The sequence below is a fragment of the Cucurbita pepo genome, chromosome LG06 (genome assembly GCF_002806865.2).
Source record: "Cucurbita pepo subsp. pepo cultivar mu-cu-16 chromosome LG06, ASM280686v2, whole genome shotgun sequence".
Classification (NCBI taxonomy): Eukaryota; Viridiplantae; Streptophyta; class Magnoliopsida; order Cucurbitales; family Cucurbitaceae; genus Cucurbita; species Cucurbita pepo.
In genome coordinates, this window is record NC_036643.1 from 9,075,287 (window position 1) to 9,092,914 (window position 17,628).

The window sequence follows — 17,628 nt, forward strand, 5'->3', positions numbered from 1 at the left end:
GAGTTGGTTAGTACTAAAAATGTTAGACATTTTAGCTAAGTATTTAGGGTAGAAGGGCCGGTGGAGGTTATTAACATGCTTTTCGAGCCTATATCAACTTCAAAATGGATTCCACTGCATAAATGCTCTAATGCTATTAACTTACCGTAAGGATATTGAGTAGTTATATCACATCTTCAAAAATTAACCTTCCCATAACATATAAGCTACTAATTTCTTTTTCTCCGAAGCAAGTTTGCCACAAACTATAGCAACACTGTTCTATCAGTAGCAAAGCTAGCCAGGCAAGAGAAGGTTAGCTAGCGAGGCAACTAACTTTCTAAGTCTTTATATGAACCCATGTTTGCCAAAGAACATCAAAGGCGAAAACCACGAAAAAGACGAGTCATAGCTACAAAAGGCTTAATATTCAGACAAAATGGTAAGAATATAGATTACAGACGAAAAAGACGAGTCATAGCTACAAAATGAGATAGGTCATATCTTTAGAAGCAGCCTCGTATAGATGAAGCTCCCTCAATATATGAGATCCCACACCGATTCGGGAGGAGAACGAATGATTCTTTATAAGGATGTGGAAACCTCTCCCTAGCAAACACATTTTAAAAACCTTGAGAGGAAGCTCGAAAGAAAAAGCCCAAAAAGGACAATATCTACTAGCAGCGAACTTGGGTCATTACAAATTTGTATCAAAGCCAGACACGGGCAATGTGCCAACGAGGCGGTGTGCCAGCAAGGACGCTGGGTCCCGAATGGGGGTGGATGGGAGGTCCCACATCGATTGGAGAAGGGAACGAGTGTCAACGAGGACGCTGAGCTCTAAACATCGATTGGGGAGGAGAATAAATCATTATTTACAAGAGTGTAGAAACCTCTCCCTAGCAGACACGTTTCAAAGAGAACAGTACCTGCTAGTGGTAAACTTGGGTTGTTACAAACCTCAGTATCTCTAAAAGATCTCGTAAAGTTTCTGGAACGATGCAACCTGTAAAGTCAATGCAACACATTTAATAAATACATATAGACCATCAAGTTTTCCAAACAAGCAAAAGCACACACATTAAATGTAGGTTATGGTCAACAAATGAAGCACTTGGCAGGTAGTTATGACAAAAAGTCTCAAAAGGATGGTCAATTAATCCTAATATCTATTCAATCTCTACAGGCATTATTGGATGTATAATTGACTTGGGTTTTCATAATGCCGCCACTGTGACTATTTTCAAATTTCAAGCATTAAAAACACCGTTTGTCAACAAATTCAATGAAATTAAAAGTCCTAATTCTGGAACTTCCGTTGAAGATTTCTTTGAAGAACAATAAGATTTTTTGAACCATGGGAAAACTGCCCAGTGTGTGGATTTCATGATCATTGTGACACAGGCATCAAACGTTTTTCAACTCAATCTATATGGGATCCCTAGACTTCTAAATAGTAGCTTTGACTTCTCTTTGGGGGTAGTTAAAAGAGAAGACCACTTACCCGAATGAAAGTTTCATTTTCGGTCCGAGAAAGAAGAGGCTCGAAGATCAGTTTCATTAATGGAATGAGTACGTGCTGTATTGACCATTCATGTTGAGCCCCTATTGTAACGGCCCAAGCCCACCGCTAACAGATATTGTCCTATTTGGGCTTTCTCTTCTGGGCTTCCCTCAAGGTTTTTAAAACGCATCTACTAGTGAGAGGTTTCCACACCTTTATAAAGAATGCTTCGTTCCACAATCCACCAGCTTTTGGGGCCCAGCGTCCTCGCTGGCACACTGCCCGGTGTCTGACTCTGATACCATTTGTAACAGCCCTAGCCCAGCTAGTAGATTTTGTCCTCTTTGGGTTTTCCCTTCTGAGCTTCCCCTCAAGGTTTTTAAAACATGTCTACTAAGTAGAGGTTTCCACACCCTTATAAAGAATGCTTTGTTCCCCTCTCCAATGAATGTGGGATTTCACAATCCACCCCCCTTGGGGCCCGATGTCCTCGCTAGTATTCATTCCTCTCTCCAATCGATGTAAGATCTCACAATCCGCCCACCTTCGGGGCCAGCGTCCTTACTGGCACACTACTCAGTGTCTGGCTCTGATACCATTTGTAACTGTCCTAGCCCAGCTAGTAGATATTGTCCTCTTTGGGTTTTCCCTTCTGAGCTTCCCCTCAAGGTTTTTAAAACGTGTCTACTAGGTAGAGGTTTCCACACCCTTATGAAGAATGCTTCGTTTCCCTCTCCAACCAATGTGGGATCTCACAGTCCACCCCCCTTCGGGGCCTAGCATCCTCACTGGCACTCGTTCCTCTCCAATCAATGTGAGATCTCACAATCCACCCGCTTTCGGGGCCCAGTGTCTTTGTTGGCACACCGCCCGGTGTCCAACCCCTTCATGGCCCAGCGTCCTTGCTGGCACACCGCCCGATGTCGGGCTCTGAAACCATTTGTAATAGCCAAGCCCACCACTAGCAGATACTGTACTCTTTGGGCTTTCCCTTCCAGGCTTTCCCTCAAGGTTTTTAAAACGCGTCTACTAGGGAGAAGTTTCCACACCCTTATAAAAAATGTTTCGTTCCCCTCTCCAACCGATGTGGGATCTCATAGTTTCTACCTCCAAAGGTACTCCATAGTCAATTTCATTGTGCGTGGCCACCTCATAACCACCTATAAATGCACCCTAAATCATCATCCAAGGCTATTTTGTATGTAGAAGGATATAGCATAGGATATGCGAAATTACAACACTTTGGATCAGCAGGCGTTGAGACTACTGAATTTTTCACTTAAAAAACAAGCCCCAACGCCCTGCTACTAGACATCATAAGCTTGCGGGGGAGAGGGGTTCACGTGTTCTAAAGTAGAATTGCATTTTCAAACCACATTAAGTTGAAAAATGTGTAGTAAAAGGTTCGCTTTAATAGCCAAAAACATTGCACATTTAAGAAAGAAATACGTTTTAAACTCGAATAGGCAGGATGAGGAAGATTAGGAATCCGGTGTTCTAAAAGTGTTTGACGTTTTGGCAGAATCATGTCTACGCTAGATAGATATGAAATGCCTCAGAATATATTATAAGGGGTGTGACTAGTTGTCAACTCCTCCCTGATTTTGTATGACCGCTCAGTGAAATCACATCTAGGCCTGCTAGACCTAAATCACCTCAAAATGTACTATAGGGGGATGCGATTAGTTGTCAAATTCTCCCTACCCGAAAAGTTATATGCTACTTAAGCCATTGTGTTGCCTTTTGCTTGTATGCCATATAACATCGTTTTCAATCTCTCTCAACCTTGTTTTCGAACTCTCTTTCAAAATCTCTCTACCCCGTTTTCTAAAACCTTCTTCTCAAATCAGAGCTAGAGACTTGAGCATACGTTGCCCAGCCATAGGCAACGCAATCCTAAGTTGGCTTGACTCACTCAATACTGAGAGTGGGTGCCGCACAATCACCAAATCCACTGCCAAGAAAAGGGTGATTGTGACACATAACTTAGAAATTCCCAATGGCAGCTGAAATCGACTAGAAACAAATTTTCTCATCATCCCAATCAATCTACAAATTATAAGAATAATAAAGTATACGGTATAAAGACTAAGGCAGATAATGTAGTCCTCAAAGATGTATTGAATAAGAATCGTTGCTTGATTGGCTTTTGAATTCCCGAAAATGGACTCATATTCACTTTGCTCAACTAATGTATGACATAAATCTATCATGCTTGGAGTGCACATATATATATATAGTCCACACTTAACATTTCATCTTTTCTTCTGTTTGGAGTGCAGAAACAATGGGTACCTTATATCAAGCAAACCGAAGTACCCGAACCGAAGTACCCGACTACAAGAAAGTTGTTAGGATCGCACAACAACGCACACACTCGATCTGGATGAACACAAAGAACAGGATAGAGAATATATGGTTTAGCTTACTATATATAGCTTTACCAGATATAAGACTAGATATAGCTTTTTACCATCCCTAGTTATTTACTATTTATGACAATTTATTACTCTGTTGACTAAGCTATAACTAAGCAACAGGCTCCATAGCCTAACAAAAAAACTTACATATATTTTTGGTTGGAACGAAACATTCTTTATAAGGGTGTGGAAACCTCTTCCTTGTAGGCACGTTTTAATAACCCTGAGGGGAAGCCCGAAGAGGACAATATCTGCTAGCGGTGGGCTTGAACTATTACAAATGGTATCAGAGTCCAACAAGGGCGATGTGTTAGTGAGGAAGCTGAACCCCGAAGGGGGGTGGACATGAGGCAGTGTGGCGGCAAGGATGATAGGCCTTGAAAGGGGGTGAATTAGGGGGTCCCACATTGATTGAAGAGAGGAACGAGTGTCAGCGAGAACGTTGGGTCTTCCGCTAGGCCCCAAAGGAGGGTGGATTGTTAGATCCTACATCGATTAGAGAGAGAAATGAGTGTGAGCGAGGACGCGGGGCCCCAAAGGGGGTAGATTGTGAGATCCCAAATTGGTTGGAGAGGGAAACGAAGCATTCTTTATAAGGATGTGGAAACCTCTCCTTAGCAGACGCGTTTTAAAAACCTTGAGGGGAAGCCCAAAACGGAAAACCCAAAAAAACTAGAACAACCCTTCCTTAAGAAAGTACAACAAAACATCCACACTATATAAGAACTCACAAATTGATTATATGATGAATGGCATAGCTCATGCTAATAAATATAGTAACCAGCATAGCTCAACTCAGATAGCCCATTGTAAACCACCAAGACATCTGACCACGAAAGCAATACCAAAGTAATAAAAACATGCAAGGTTGACTAATTCTTTAAATAACCTTTCTGCAAGAAAAGCTGATGTTTATATGATGAATGACAAAACGACTTAGGAGGATGTGAGTAAACGAATTATAAGTAAGGAATACATCTCCATTGGTATGAGGTCTTTTGAGAAAACCAAAAGCAAAGCCACGAGAGCTTATGCTCAAAGTGGACAACATCATACCATTGTGGAGGTTCGTGGTTCCTAACATGGTATCAAAGTCATGTCTTTAACTCAGTCATGTCAATAGAATCCACAAGTGTAGAACAAAGAAGTTGTGAGCATCGAAGGTGTAGTCAAAAGTGACTCAAGTGTCGAACAAATGGTGTACTTTGTTCGAGGGCTCCAAAGAAGGAGTTGAGCTTCGATTATAAGAGGAGGTTGTTCGAGGGCTTCATAGACCTCGAGGGAGGCTCTATGGTGTACGTTGTTCGAGGACTCCATAGGCCTTAGGGGAGGCTCTATGGTGTACGTTGTTCGAGAGGAGGATTGTTGATGGATTTATGCATCTCAGTTGGTATGAGGCCTTTTGGAGAAACCAAAAGTAAAGCCACGAGAGCTTATGCTCAAAGGGGCCAATATCATACCATTATCGAGATTCGTGGTTCCTAACAAGACATCCAACAAAACTAAATCTGCCAATCACAGAAACTTGAAATTACGCAGTATTTATACAAAAGTGTCTTGGAATGAATTTCACAAGGTTCATTAGAATCTTAAAACCCTCATCTGATAACACGGCTATCATTCCTAGAAATTTAATAGAAGAAACTTAAATCCACACAATATTCAGACGATTGTGAATGTAGCTTATATCGAAATTCAGTTACCTTAAATTCGACCTAAGAAAGAAACAGACACGGATGCCATGGCCAGTTTGAGGCCGCCGTCTTGGACAACGACATTGACGGAGGTGGATTGGGCGTCGAGGCTGTTTTCGACAAGCTCTTTAATGGCGGACACAGGCCTTTGAACGGCGTCTCCGGCAGCGATTCGATTAACGATGGAGTCGTCGATCGGAGAATTTGGAAGTGAATGATTTAATGAATATTTTAAAGTAAGTCGTGACTTTATCGATGATGGTTTTAATATCTATAAAAAAAATAAAATAAAAAATAAAAAAATAAAAAGATGTCAGAAGTGGGATTTGAACCCACGCCCTCTCACGAGGACCAGAACTTGAGTCTGGCGCCTTAGACCACTCGGCCATCCTGACATTTTGTGTACTATAATTTTCAGTATAATAACTGTATTATTCTATGACTTATGAATGATATAAGATGCATGATTGATGAAAGGCTTAAAAAGATATAAGAGCTTACAAGTAAGCTACTTACGAAGTATTTTTTATATTCATTTACGCTGCTTTTCTTTTTCATATAGTACTTGAGCTACGCGACCGAGACGATTGTGTACATGAGAAGTGGAGCTATAGAAGTCAGATAGATTCAAGTCATAATCTAGACTCGAGTCTTGGATGAACAAGTGTTTTTCTTGGACACCCAATGTTAAAGAATGTGGTCTAACGAACCAGTTTTAACCGAGACATAAAATTGTAAGTTCACTTGTTGTGATGATGTAGAAGGTTTATTCGAATGTTTCGAGTTTGACTCAGTTGATTCACACGAGCATAACTCACACTTACAACGAGACTGTGAGAAGAGCTTTCTGAAATTAAGGAATTGGCTGGTCTCAATCTTAGTATAAAGATATGCTAGATGATACATGAAGGTTAGTAGAGTTTAATGATGTTACGGAGAGATGACTAGCTAGAGTACTAAAGTAACGTCAAAAGGTTAGCATGCTACCTCATTCGAGTAGTGGNTATATAAAAAAAATAAAATAAAAAATAAAAAAATAAAAAAATAAAAAGATGTCAGAAGTGGGATTTGAANTCTATAAAAAAAATAAAATAAAAAATAAAAAAATAAAAAGATGTCAGAAGTGGGATTTGAACCCACGCCCTCTCACGAGGACCAGAACTTGAGTCTGGCGCCTTAGACCACTCGGCCATCCTGACATTTTGTGTACTATAATTTTCAGTATAATAACTGTATTATTCTATGACTTATGAATGATATAAGATGCATGATTGATGAAAGGCTTAAAAAGATATAAGAGCTTACAAGTAAGCTACTTACGAAGTATTTTTTATATTCATTTACGCTGCTTTTCTTTTTCATATNCTGAGTATTTTTTATATTCATTTACGCTGCTTTTCTTTTTCATATAGTACTTGAGCTACGCGACCGAGACGATTGTGTACATGAGAAGTGGAGCTATAGAAGTCAGATAGATTCAAGTCATAATCTAGACTCGAGTCTTGGATGAACAAGTGTTTTTCTTGGACACCCAATGTTAAAGAATGTGGTCTAACGAACCAGTTTTAACCGAGACATAAAATTGTAAGTTCACTTGTTGTGATGATGTAGAAGGTTTATTCGAATGTTTCGAGTTTGACTCAGTTGATTCACACGAGCATAACTCACACTTACAACGAGACTGTGAGAAGAGCTTTCTGAAATTAAGGAATTGGCTGGTCTCAATCTTAGTATAAAGATATGCTAGATGATACATGAAGGTTAGTAGAGTTTAATGATGTTACGGAGAGATGACTAGCTAGAGTACTAAGGTAACGTCAAAAGGTTAGCATGCTACCTCATTCGAGTAGTGGTTATCACAGATAACATAAGGTCACACCGTCATTCGAGTAGTGGTGGTTGTTGCACTCACAAGCTTACAGATATTACTTTGGTTAAAGTCTCGACCCTATAACAGATAGGGAGACTATGTGATATCAATATTAGTAGTAGCAATGTCTCGGTCTCATAAATAGTTGGAATTTTAAGTTAAAATCGCTTCCAATCATAGATATTAAACGACTATTGGTGGGACGTTATTCAAAACTTTATACTTACACAAAAACGGCCCTGGTGTGCTGGGTCACGAGGTAGGTGGTAATGTATTCTTGAAAATGTCTCCAATGAAAGGCGTTTTGGGGTTTAGTCGATTGGAAAAGTTGATCTCATGCTTAATTGGATCTTTCGACATTCTAGATTGAATCAGACCTGTTTATGTAGATTAACCCTACCACTGTCCCTCTCTACGTTGCATAACGTATTCCATGTATCCATGTTTGGCAAATACGTGACCGACATAATGCATGTCAAAAATTACAAATTTCTCTAAATAGATAAAGACCCGAGCTATTCCAAATTTAAGATACTTTTAGACACCAAGGCTTCTTTTAAATGTGCACCGTATAACAACCAAAAATTAGAAAGAAAAAAGAAAGTGGGAAGTTAGACTCTAATACAATGGAGTTCTCTTGGCCTATTGAGTCATGACAATTGTTTCATTTCATCCCGGGATTCAAGGTGAGTTGGAGCATCCATGCTTTGACCGCTCCAACTCGACAGATCCGACTTGGGTCAATTCTCTCTAGACCCTTTTTGACTCTTTGATAGTCGTTAGTTTCGTAAGCATTTGAGGTCAATAGGATCACTATTTGGTCAAGTTAAATTATTTTTAAGCCAAAAGTTGATTTAACCGATAATGTTAGGTGAATTTAGTCGTTTATTATGCCTTAACCCGATGCCATGTAACTCCTTAATAGAATTAGAATTCAAGAGTCAACTTAACCCGATGCCATGTGTTCTGTGACCTTGAACGTGTCATGTTTTATGATTGTTTGATGTGTGTTATGTTATGTTTATGCTATGATCTAATGTTTTCTATAGTACTAGTCGTGCTATGTTATAAATTATACAACCATATGATTATGTTATGAAACTATGTTGTAATATCAACGTTCAAAATAGGAACTCCGGCCATAAAGTTAACACAATTGAGGAATTAAGGATTCCAAGAAATTCGAATAAGTTACATCAAATATATAGATCCAATAATCACCACTCAACAAAAAAGAATTCACAAAATGCATTACAAATTTATACAGCCAGTTGAATATTACCAAGATCAAGCTGAGAAGCAATTTCCTCAAGCTGTTTCTTGACGCTCAAATCAATGAGTTTCGATCCAGAATTTCCAAACCTGACTGTGAATCCAGCCACCAGACTCGGATCAATCTGCGTCTTGATCCTCACATTCTTAGCTCCACTCAATTTCTGCACCTGCTTCGCGATCTGCGCCAAATGCTGCTGCTCCAACGCCACAACCGAACTCACCACCGCAAGCTCCGTGTTCGTAATTTTGTTGTAAACCGATTCGAACTCCGTCACGATTTCCTTCACGATATCGATTCTCTTCGCGTCCACTAGGATCTTCAAGAAATTCGCCGTATGCGGCAGTAGAGACGACGACGCCGCGATCTCATCCACCAACGCAAGTTTCTTCTCGATGCTAATCGTCGGATTCGCGAAGAAATCGAACACCTGCGAATCCGCGAACACGCTCTCGATCTTCTCGACATCGCCGCTTGTTGCATCCAGCGTGTTGTTAGACGCAGCGACTTCGGCCAACGCCGCAGCGTAGCTTCCAGCAGCCGAGGCGGACATTCTAGCGCCGCCGTGAGAGCGGTATTGGCCGAGGCGGAGTCTTCCAGAAGGAAAAGTGGCGGAGAAAGAGAGGTTTGCCGGAGTGGTCCGGGAGATTCGGATTGTTGGAAGGAGTTTGGCCTGGAGTGAGGCGGCGGTTTGGTGAAGAGCGGCCATTGATGAGTCCGTTAGAGAGGAATTTGAGTTTTCCGTTCGTTCTGGGGATTTGAGAAATGGTTTGTGGTAAATTGAAACCTAAGGGAAGGCTAAGGATCATGTGGTGGAAATGGACGGCTTGGATTGAAGTAAAATGAGAGATCAACGGTTGAGAATTGAAGGGTTATCTCGTTGCTGTGGTGCAAAGGGCCTTTGATTGAATTAGATAAAAAGTGGACACGTGGAAGTATGGGAATGAATGGGCAATTTAAGCCCCAAAATGAAATTTATGGGATTTTGTGGGGGGCAATTAGAATTTATTTTAAGCTAAATTATACCAACCGACATGTTCGATGTAAAGTTAACACTCGATCGATCTGATTCTTTTGAGGTAGCATACCCGAGATTGAAGGAATAGGAAATTGGGTACTCAACAGAAGGTGGGGATATCGAAGAGTGAAGTTTCTACTACCTCTTGTCTGAATGAGCTCATGAATTTACGTCCAAAACATTGGTCATCCGTGGGGTTCTCTCCAAATTGTGACCATAGAACTCTTGCTCGACTGCTTTATGAGTAAAATACCTATAAAGTCTAAAAGAAATGGATACGCCTTGATCTAGCCTAAGAGCTACAACCGAACTGTGAATGTAACTATCTTGATTTTATTTCCATGGCCTACACAGCGACACTATCATCCGTTCATGGGTTTATGGAGCAACTAGGCTCTTATCGGTTGTAGTTGCTAAAACCTTGTCAGCAAGTCTATTGCTAAGGCTTGCCTAGTCCTTGTAAGAGAGCGTGGGTTCAAATCTCACTTCTGACATTTCTTTCATATTTTCATATCTAGGTTCTTATCGTTGTACTTGCTAAAAGCTTGTCAGCAAGCTTATTGTCAGGATGGCTGAGTGGTCTAAGGCGCCAGACTCAAGTTCTGACCATTTCTCTTTCATAGTTGCTAANCCTATTGTCAGGATGGCTGAGTGGTCTAAGGTGCCAGACTCAAGTTCTGACCATTTCTCTTTCATAGTTGCTAAAAGCTTGTTAACAAGCCTATTGTTAGGATGGCTGAGTGGTCTAAAGCGTTGGACTCAAATTCTAGTTCTCGTAAGAGGGCGTGGGTTCAAAAGGTTGTAGTTGCTTATTTAAGGATGGCCCTATTGTTAGGATGGCCCTATTGTGGCTGAGTGGTCTAAAGCGTTGGACTCAAATTCTAGTTCTCGTAAGAGGGCGTGGGTTCAAAAGGTTGTAGTTGCTTATTTAAGCTTGTTAACAACAAGCCTATTGTTAGGATGGCCGAGGGCGTGGGTTCAAAAGGTTGTAGTTGCTTATTTAAGCTTGTTAACAACAAGCCTATTGTTAGGATGGCCGAGGGCGTGGGTTCAAAAGGTTGTAGTTGCTTATTTAAGCTTGTTAACAACAAGCCTATTGTTAGGATGGCCGAGGGCGTGGGTTCAAAAGGTTGTAGTTGCTTATTTAAGCTTGTTAACAACAAGCCTATTGTTAGGATGGCCGAGGGCGTGGGTTCAAAAGGTTGTAGTTGCTTATTTAAGCTTGTTAACAACAAGCCTATTGTTAGGATGGCCGAGTGGTCTAAAGCGCCAGACTCAAATTGAACCCACTTTTGACATTTCTTTCATATTTTCGTATCTAGCTTCTTCTCGTAGTTGCTAAAAGCTTGTTAGCAAGCCTATTGTTAGGATGGCCGAGTGGTCTAAGACGCCAGACTCAAGTTCTGGTCCTTATAAGAGGGCGTGGGTTCAAATCCCACTTCTGACATTTCTTTCATAGTGGGTTCAAAAGGTTGTAGTTGCTTATTTAAGCTTGTTAACAAGCCTATTGTTAGGTCCAGACTCAAATTGAACCCACTTTTGACATTTCTTTCATATTTTCGTATCTAGCTTCTTCTCGTAGTTGCTAAAAGCTTGTCAGCAAGCCTAATGTTAGGATGGCCGAGTGGTCTAAGACGCCAGACTCAAGTTCTGGTCCTTATAAGAGGGCGTGGGTTCAAATCCCACTTCTGACATTTCTTTCATAGTGGGTTCAAAAGGTTGTAGTTGCTTATTTAAGCTTGTTAACAAGCCTATTGTTAGGTCCAGACTCAAATTGAACCCACTTTTGACATTTCTTTCATATTTTCGTATCTAGCTTCTTCTCGTAGTTGCTAAAAGCTTGTCAGCAAGCCTAATGTTAGGATGGCCGAGTGGTCTAAGACGCCAGACTCAAGTTCTGGTCCTTATAAGAGGGCGTGGGTTCAAATCCCACTTCTGACATTTCTTTCATAGTGGGTTCAAAAGGTTGTAGTTGCTTATTTAAGCTTGTTAACAAGCCTATTGTTAGGTCCAGACTCAAATTGAACCCACTTTTGACATTTCTTTCATATTTTCGTATCTAGCTTCTTCTCGTAGTTGCTAAAAGCTTGTCAGCAAGCCTAATGTCAGGATGGTCGAGTGGTCTAACGCGCCAGACTCAAGTTCTAGTCTTTGTAAGAGGGCGTGGGTTCAAATCCCACTTCTGACATTTCTTTATAGATAAATTAACATCTAGGCTCTTATCGTTGTAGTTGCTAAAAGCTTGTCACCAAGCCTAATTTTAGCTTGTCACCAAGCCTAATGTCAGGATGGCCGCGTGGTCTAAGGTGCTAGGCTCAAGTTCTTGTCCTCATAAGAGGCTATGAGTTCAAATCCCACTTATGACATTTCTTTAATAATTTCATACATAAATTTACCTGAAGTTTATGGATATGCCGCGTGGGTCAAATCCCACTTCTCACCGTTCTTTCATAATTTCATACATAAATTTACCCGCTAGAAGCTTGTCAACATGCCAAATGTCAGGATGGTTGAGTGGTCTAAGGCGCCAGACTCAAGTTTTGGTCTTCGTAAGAGGGCGTGGGTTCAAATCCCACTTCTGACATTTCCTTCATATTTTCGTACATAAATTTACCGAAAGTTTATGTATGCTTGGACTAGGGCTTATGAACTTACAAAAGTTTATGTATGCTTGGACTAGGGCTTATGAACTTACATGTGCCTAGGTCGTGGTTTAAGTCTTTATGATAAACCCTTAGAGCCGAAAAGCATAACTGTGTGAACCTATGACATATGCCCTAGGGTGTTAAGAGCCAAGTCAAGTAGGCTCGAAGCATAACCGTGTGAACCTATGACATATGCCCTAAGGTGTTTGACATATGCACTAGGGTGTTAAGAGCCAAGTCAAGTAGGCTCGTTCCTAGAAATACATAACTCAAGCCCTATAAATCATACTAAGACGCTCAAATGTCTCAGGGGATGTAGGAGAATACAAGCACTAAATGCCAAATTCTAGCCTAAATCCCGAGCATGGGACATTAGAATTATGCCATGGGTGACATAGAGGAATGTAAGGGTGGTTAAGAACCGTAGAGTGGATGAGGATCCACTCTCCTTGAACCCGTCCAAAGATAAGGGATCATATAAGTATATAAGGCAAGGCTAGGTAACATACTAAACAAGATAAAGAGCTCACAAGCCAAAACTTAAAAACTTTGTGAACTTAGAACTCTAGGACTAAGGTGCTCAAAATAGAACCCCGTATAAGACTTATGGTCAGGTTAAGAGTGTGGTACCGTAGCATTTTAAGAGCCTACGAGTAAGCTACTTATTGAGTTTTATATTCACTCTATTTGGTAGCCTAGCATCAATCCCGAACACGATTAAGAGTCTGCGAGTAAGCTACTTATTGAGTTTTATATTCCCTCTATTTTTGTTACATATTTTTTAGGTAATGAATAGAAGCTAGTCGAGGATGAGAGCTTATTTGAAATAGGTGTCATAGAGAGCCAAACTTAGAATCGAGAGCTTCCACGGTTTTGTGCTATTTAATTTGTATTTTTTTCACTTATGTATTTAAACTCAAAACTATTTGGCATATTGTAAATATATGATGTATGTATGTTTTATGTTTTTAAAACGTTTGAGTCTTTTGTCTAAAAAGCGTAAAATTTTACCGTATTTTTACTCGTCCAGCCCACGTAGTGATCTGTGTTCTTGAAAACTTAAAATCAAGTTGTAACAATAATACCATGAGATGCTAGATGTCACGGTCATGCTTGTCCAAGGCATGTTGCCCATGGCCGCATACCCGTGACATGCCAAAACCTTTGCCTTGTACTACTTTATTGCTTTCGTTTGCCGCTTTCATGTTGTATTATTTCTTTCTTATTTTCTTTAAGAGTATGACGTTTCGGCGATGTGATGGCTACGCCGGGTAGACATGAAATGCCTCAAAATGTACTATAGGGGGATACGACTAGTTGTCAACTTCTCCCTACCCGATAGTTATATGCAATAAGCCGTTGTTGTTGCCTTTTTGCTTACATTCCCATATAACACCAATCTCTCTCTCTCTCTTGCTTTCAAAACTCTTTTTCCAAAACCTCTATTCCCCGCTTTCTAAAATCTTCTCTTGAAATCGAGACCCGAGGTTTGTATTCACGTTGCCTGACCGCAGGCAACGTAACTCGAAGTAGGCTTGACTCACTCAGTGCTGAGAGTGCGTGCCGCACAATCGCCAAATTCGCTGCCCAGAAACCGCGATTGTGACACTAGACATCTCGTTACCTAGAAATAAGAACTAAGAACCATTGGATGAGTAAAATGGAATGATTATTTTGTCAGTACTCCTATAAGTTCAAAGTCCAATAGATAAGACGAGATTAGAAGTAAGGGTGTACATGGAATAATGATGTTGTCAGTACTCCTATAAGTTTGAAGTTCATTTAGAAAAATGAACCCAACCTTACTCGAAATGCTAATCCAACCCAACCCAACCCTTATATTTTGGGTTGTGTTGGTCTGGGTTGTTGGGTTGTCGGGTTGAATGTACACCTCTAGTCTATAAGAATGAGAACCTTTAGATCTTGGGACACAAAACCTTAGGGCTTTGACAACCGTATTAAAATCAAGCTTGATTATACAATAAGATACATAAGTATCAAGTGAGCCGAACTAAGTCTGTGTACGCTTTGGCCCGTTGCGTATCGTCGTCAGCCTCATGATTTTAAAACGTGTCTATTAAGGAGAGATTTTCACACTTTTGTTTCGTTCCCCTCTCCAACAGATCTCGTACAAATGAAGTATGTAAATTAAATAAAATTTTACGTTTGTAAAAATGGTAGTTGACCAGTCTTATAATGAATGGTTCATTGTCGGTTCTCCTCTACTGTTTGTAACAATTCAAGTCCACAAATGATATCAAAGCATCAGAAGATGAGTTAGTGAGAACCAAGCATTTCTTATAAGGGTGTGGAAACTTCTCCTTAAAGACGCATTTTAAAGTCGTGAAGTAGACGATGATATATAACGTGTCAAAGCCGACAATTCGACTAATGAGTTTGGGCTGCTATAGATCTTCTTCTATTTTTGTGTCGGGTGAAATGTTTGAAGGTTGGACCACACCCTTTAAATTTTGATTTGTTTTGATTCCCTCGTTCTTGTTAATCATATCTATTTTTCTTCCGGTTTAATGCAAATAAATGGATAAATATGGTTAAAAAAACCATTTTTTTTCTATATAATGAACCAAAATCTAAATGATTAAGCATCAACGAGAGAACATTGAGTATCTAAAAAAAATGAAGTCTCTAACGAGCTTCGGTTTCATCTTATTGCTTGCTTTGGAATCAAGCATTATTATTAACACATGTTTTGCAGGATCGAGCAGACAAAATGTAGGAACAAGAGGGCAGGTTCCGGAAAGCAAATGGGAGGTGACTATTTACAATTATCGAACAAACTCAGTTTTAAATGCTTATTGCAAATCAAAAGACGACGATTTGAACGAACACGTTTTGGAGAAGGAAGCCCAATTGAACTGGAGCTTCAAAATGAACTTTTGGCGTATGCTTCGTTTTGGTGCAATTTTAATAGTTTGAATAGACATGCTTCATTTCAGGTTTTTTGGCTTTCTAAACGATGCGACTTTAATAATTGCATTTGGGCAGCTTTTGACGATGGATTTTACTTAAAAAATATTCCTTCGGGGAAGTTTGAATCGATACATCCTTGGGAAAAATGAAGTAAAATCTCCCTTACTCTCTTTGTTAAGAATGAGAAATAGAAATAGAATTGGGATCGAAAGTATGATCTTCATTCAGGTTTACCACGTTTAAATAGGATACAAATCAACTAATACCTAAAAATAGAAAAAATATATATCTAATTAAATCTGGTAAATAAATAAAATATACCGTCAATCAAATCTATACTAACAACTCCCTAAATATTTGAGATATATTCTAACTAATTATCACGGCAAAATATCCTCTTAATACTCCCCCTCAAGTTGGAGAGTGTATGTCAGATCACACCCAACTTGTCCTTCAAAAAGTCAAATTGCTGTCTTCCCAAAGCTTTAGTAAAAACATCTGCCAATTGCATTTTGGTCGAAACATAACACGGTTTGATGATTCCAGCTTGTAACTTTTCTCGAACTATATGACAATCTATTTCAATGTGTTTCGTACGTTCATGAAAAACTGGATTGGCTGCTATATGTAATGCTGCTTGATTATCACAATATAATAATGCTGGTTCGGACAGTGGAACATTCAAGTCTTGAAGAATGTATCTTAACCAAGTTAACTCTAAACAAGTATTTGCCATAGCTCGATACTCGGCTTCTGCTGATGATCTGGACACATTAGTCTGCTTTTTAGACTTCCAAGAAATAATTGAATTTCCGAGGAAAATGCAGAACCCAGAAATAGATCGTCTGGAAGTTCGACAACCACCCCAGTCAGAATCGCAATATGCCTGTAATCTTAAATTGTTTTCAGATGGCAGTAGAAGTCCTTGACCAGGAGTGCCTTTGATGTACCTCAGAACTCGAAGAGCTGCCTCCCAATGTGGTTTTCTTGGTTCATGCATAAATTGGCTAAGCATACGAACTGAATAAGCTATGTCAGGCCTAGTGACGGTCAAATATATTAATCTGCCAATCAACCGTCTGTATTTACTTGGATCATTCAACTTCTCTCCTTCAGTTAAAGAAAGTTTCAGATTTTGCTCCATAGGAAATTTGTCTGGACGTGCTCCTGTAAGACCTGTGTCTTGAAGTATGTCTAGAGCATACTTCCTTTGAGACATAAAAATTCCTTTTCTAGATCGAGAAAATTCAATGCCTAGAAAATATTTCAAATTTCCTAAATCTTTGATAAGAAATTTCTGGAGTAAACTAGTCTTGAGATATTGAATTTCTTCGAGATCATTGCCTGTCAACAGAATATCATCAACATAGATTAGAACTGCAGTGAAAGAAGTACCTTTACTCTTAGTAAACAAAGAGTAATCTGCTTTGGACTGAGTGTAGCCTGCATTTTGTATAGTTGTAGAAAATATGGAGAACCAATTGCGAGAAGCCTGTTTTAATCCATAAAGAGATTTATGGAGCCGACATACTGTATTCTCCCCCTGTCGGCGAAGACCTGGTGGTAAAGACATATAAACTTCCTCGTCTAGATTACCATGGAGAAAGGCATTTTGAACATCCAACTGATGGGTGAACCATTTTCGAGCAGCAGCAACAGTGAGTAAGCAACGAAGTGTAGTAAGTTTCGCTGTAGGGGAAAATGTTTCTGTGTAATCAATACCTTCAACCTGAGTGTATCCCTTTGCTACTAGTCGAGCTTTATAACGTTCAACAGAACCATCAGAGTTGTATTTAATTTTGTACACCCAACGACAACCAATAGCTTTATGACCAAGTGGTAGAGGAACGAGAGACCATGTATGATTACGTTCCAAAGCTGCAATTTCATCATTCATAGCCTGCTGCCATAACGGGTCGCCAACTGCCTCGTCATAGGTTTTAGGTTCTGTCTGGGATGTAATAAGAGCTAGAAAAGCACGTTGAGTAGGAGAAAAACGAGAGAATGAAAGGTAATGATGAAGGGGATACCTGGTGCCAGTGCCGGGACTTGAGCTAGAGGTTAAATGATTGGCTCCAGAAGACATCTCATAATCCTTATGCCAAGCTGGAGGCTGTTTAGTACGAGTAGAACGTCGAAGTGGAGCTGATGTATCAGGTGGGATAGGATTGGAATTAGTGGGCGAATCTGGAGAAGGTGGAGGAGACGACGGAGTAGGAGGTGAAGGAATAGAAGGTGGAGGATGGATGTTTGAGTAGGATGGATCATGAAGTGGTACAACAGGAGTCGAAGGA

The 17,628-nt window shown here is 40.0% G+C and overlaps 1 protein-coding gene, 1 long non-coding RNA gene and 6 other non-coding genes across 9 annotated transcripts; 4 read left to right on the forward strand and 4 right to left on the reverse strand.

The window, feature by feature from the left end:
- Positions 1–93: 93 nt before the first annotated feature.
- LOC111796748 lies at positions 94–5,812 on the reverse strand. Of its 2 annotated transcripts, none has more exons than XR_002815414.1 (3): positions 5,607–5,812; positions 909–985; positions 94–391 (listed from the first exon to the last, which is right to left on the reverse strand). It is a non-coding gene; the product is annotated as an uncharacterized LOC111796748 (long non-coding RNA). The 2 variants fall into 2 exon arrangements; XR_002815412.1 differs by having other exon boundaries at positions 357–588.
- A 96-nt stretch (positions 5,813–5,908) lies between these two features.
- Positions 5,909–5,992, reverse strand: TRNAL-CAA. The gene has a single exon. It is a non-coding gene; the product is annotated as a tRNA-Leu (tRNA).
- Positions 5,993–6,712: 720 nt separating this feature from the next.
- On the reverse strand, positions 6,713–6,796 carry TRNAL-CAA. The gene has a single exon. It is a non-coding gene; the product is annotated as a tRNA-Leu (tRNA).
- A 1,813-nt stretch (positions 6,797–8,609) lies between these two features.
- LOC111796555 (ATP synthase subunit delta, chloroplastic-like) lies at positions 8,610–9,522 on the reverse strand. The gene has a single exon (XM_023679228.1). It carries the CDS (start codon positions 9,447–9,449, stop codon positions 8,727–8,729), a length of 723 nt encoding a protein of 240 aa, XP_023534996.1. The 5' UTR covers positions 9,450–9,522; the 3' UTR covers positions 8,610–8,726.
- A 1,599-nt stretch (positions 9,523–11,121) lies between these two features.
- Positions 11,122–11,205, forward strand: TRNAL-CAA. Its single transcript has one exon. It is a non-coding gene; the product is annotated as a tRNA-Leu (tRNA).
- Positions 11,206–11,368: 163 nt separating this feature from the next.
- TRNAL-CAA lies at positions 11,369–11,452 on the forward strand. Its single transcript has one exon. It is a non-coding gene; the product is annotated as a tRNA-Leu (tRNA).
- Positions 11,453–11,615: 163 nt separating this feature from the next.
- On the forward strand, positions 11,616–11,699 carry TRNAL-CAA. Its single transcript has one exon. It is a non-coding gene; the product is annotated as a tRNA-Leu (tRNA).
- Positions 11,700–12,258: 559 nt separating this feature from the next.
- On the forward strand, positions 12,259–12,342 carry TRNAL-CAA. Its single transcript has one exon. It is a non-coding gene; the product is annotated as a tRNA-Leu (tRNA).
- The last annotated feature ends 5,286 nt before the right edge of the window (positions 12,343–17,628 follow it).

Bases quoted from the DNA above. Each gene is read 5' to 3' on its own strand.
- LOC111796555 (XM_023679228.1), bottom strand. From the start codon at position 9,449: ATGGCCGCTCTTCACCAAACCGCCGCCTCACTCCAGGCCAAACTCCTT.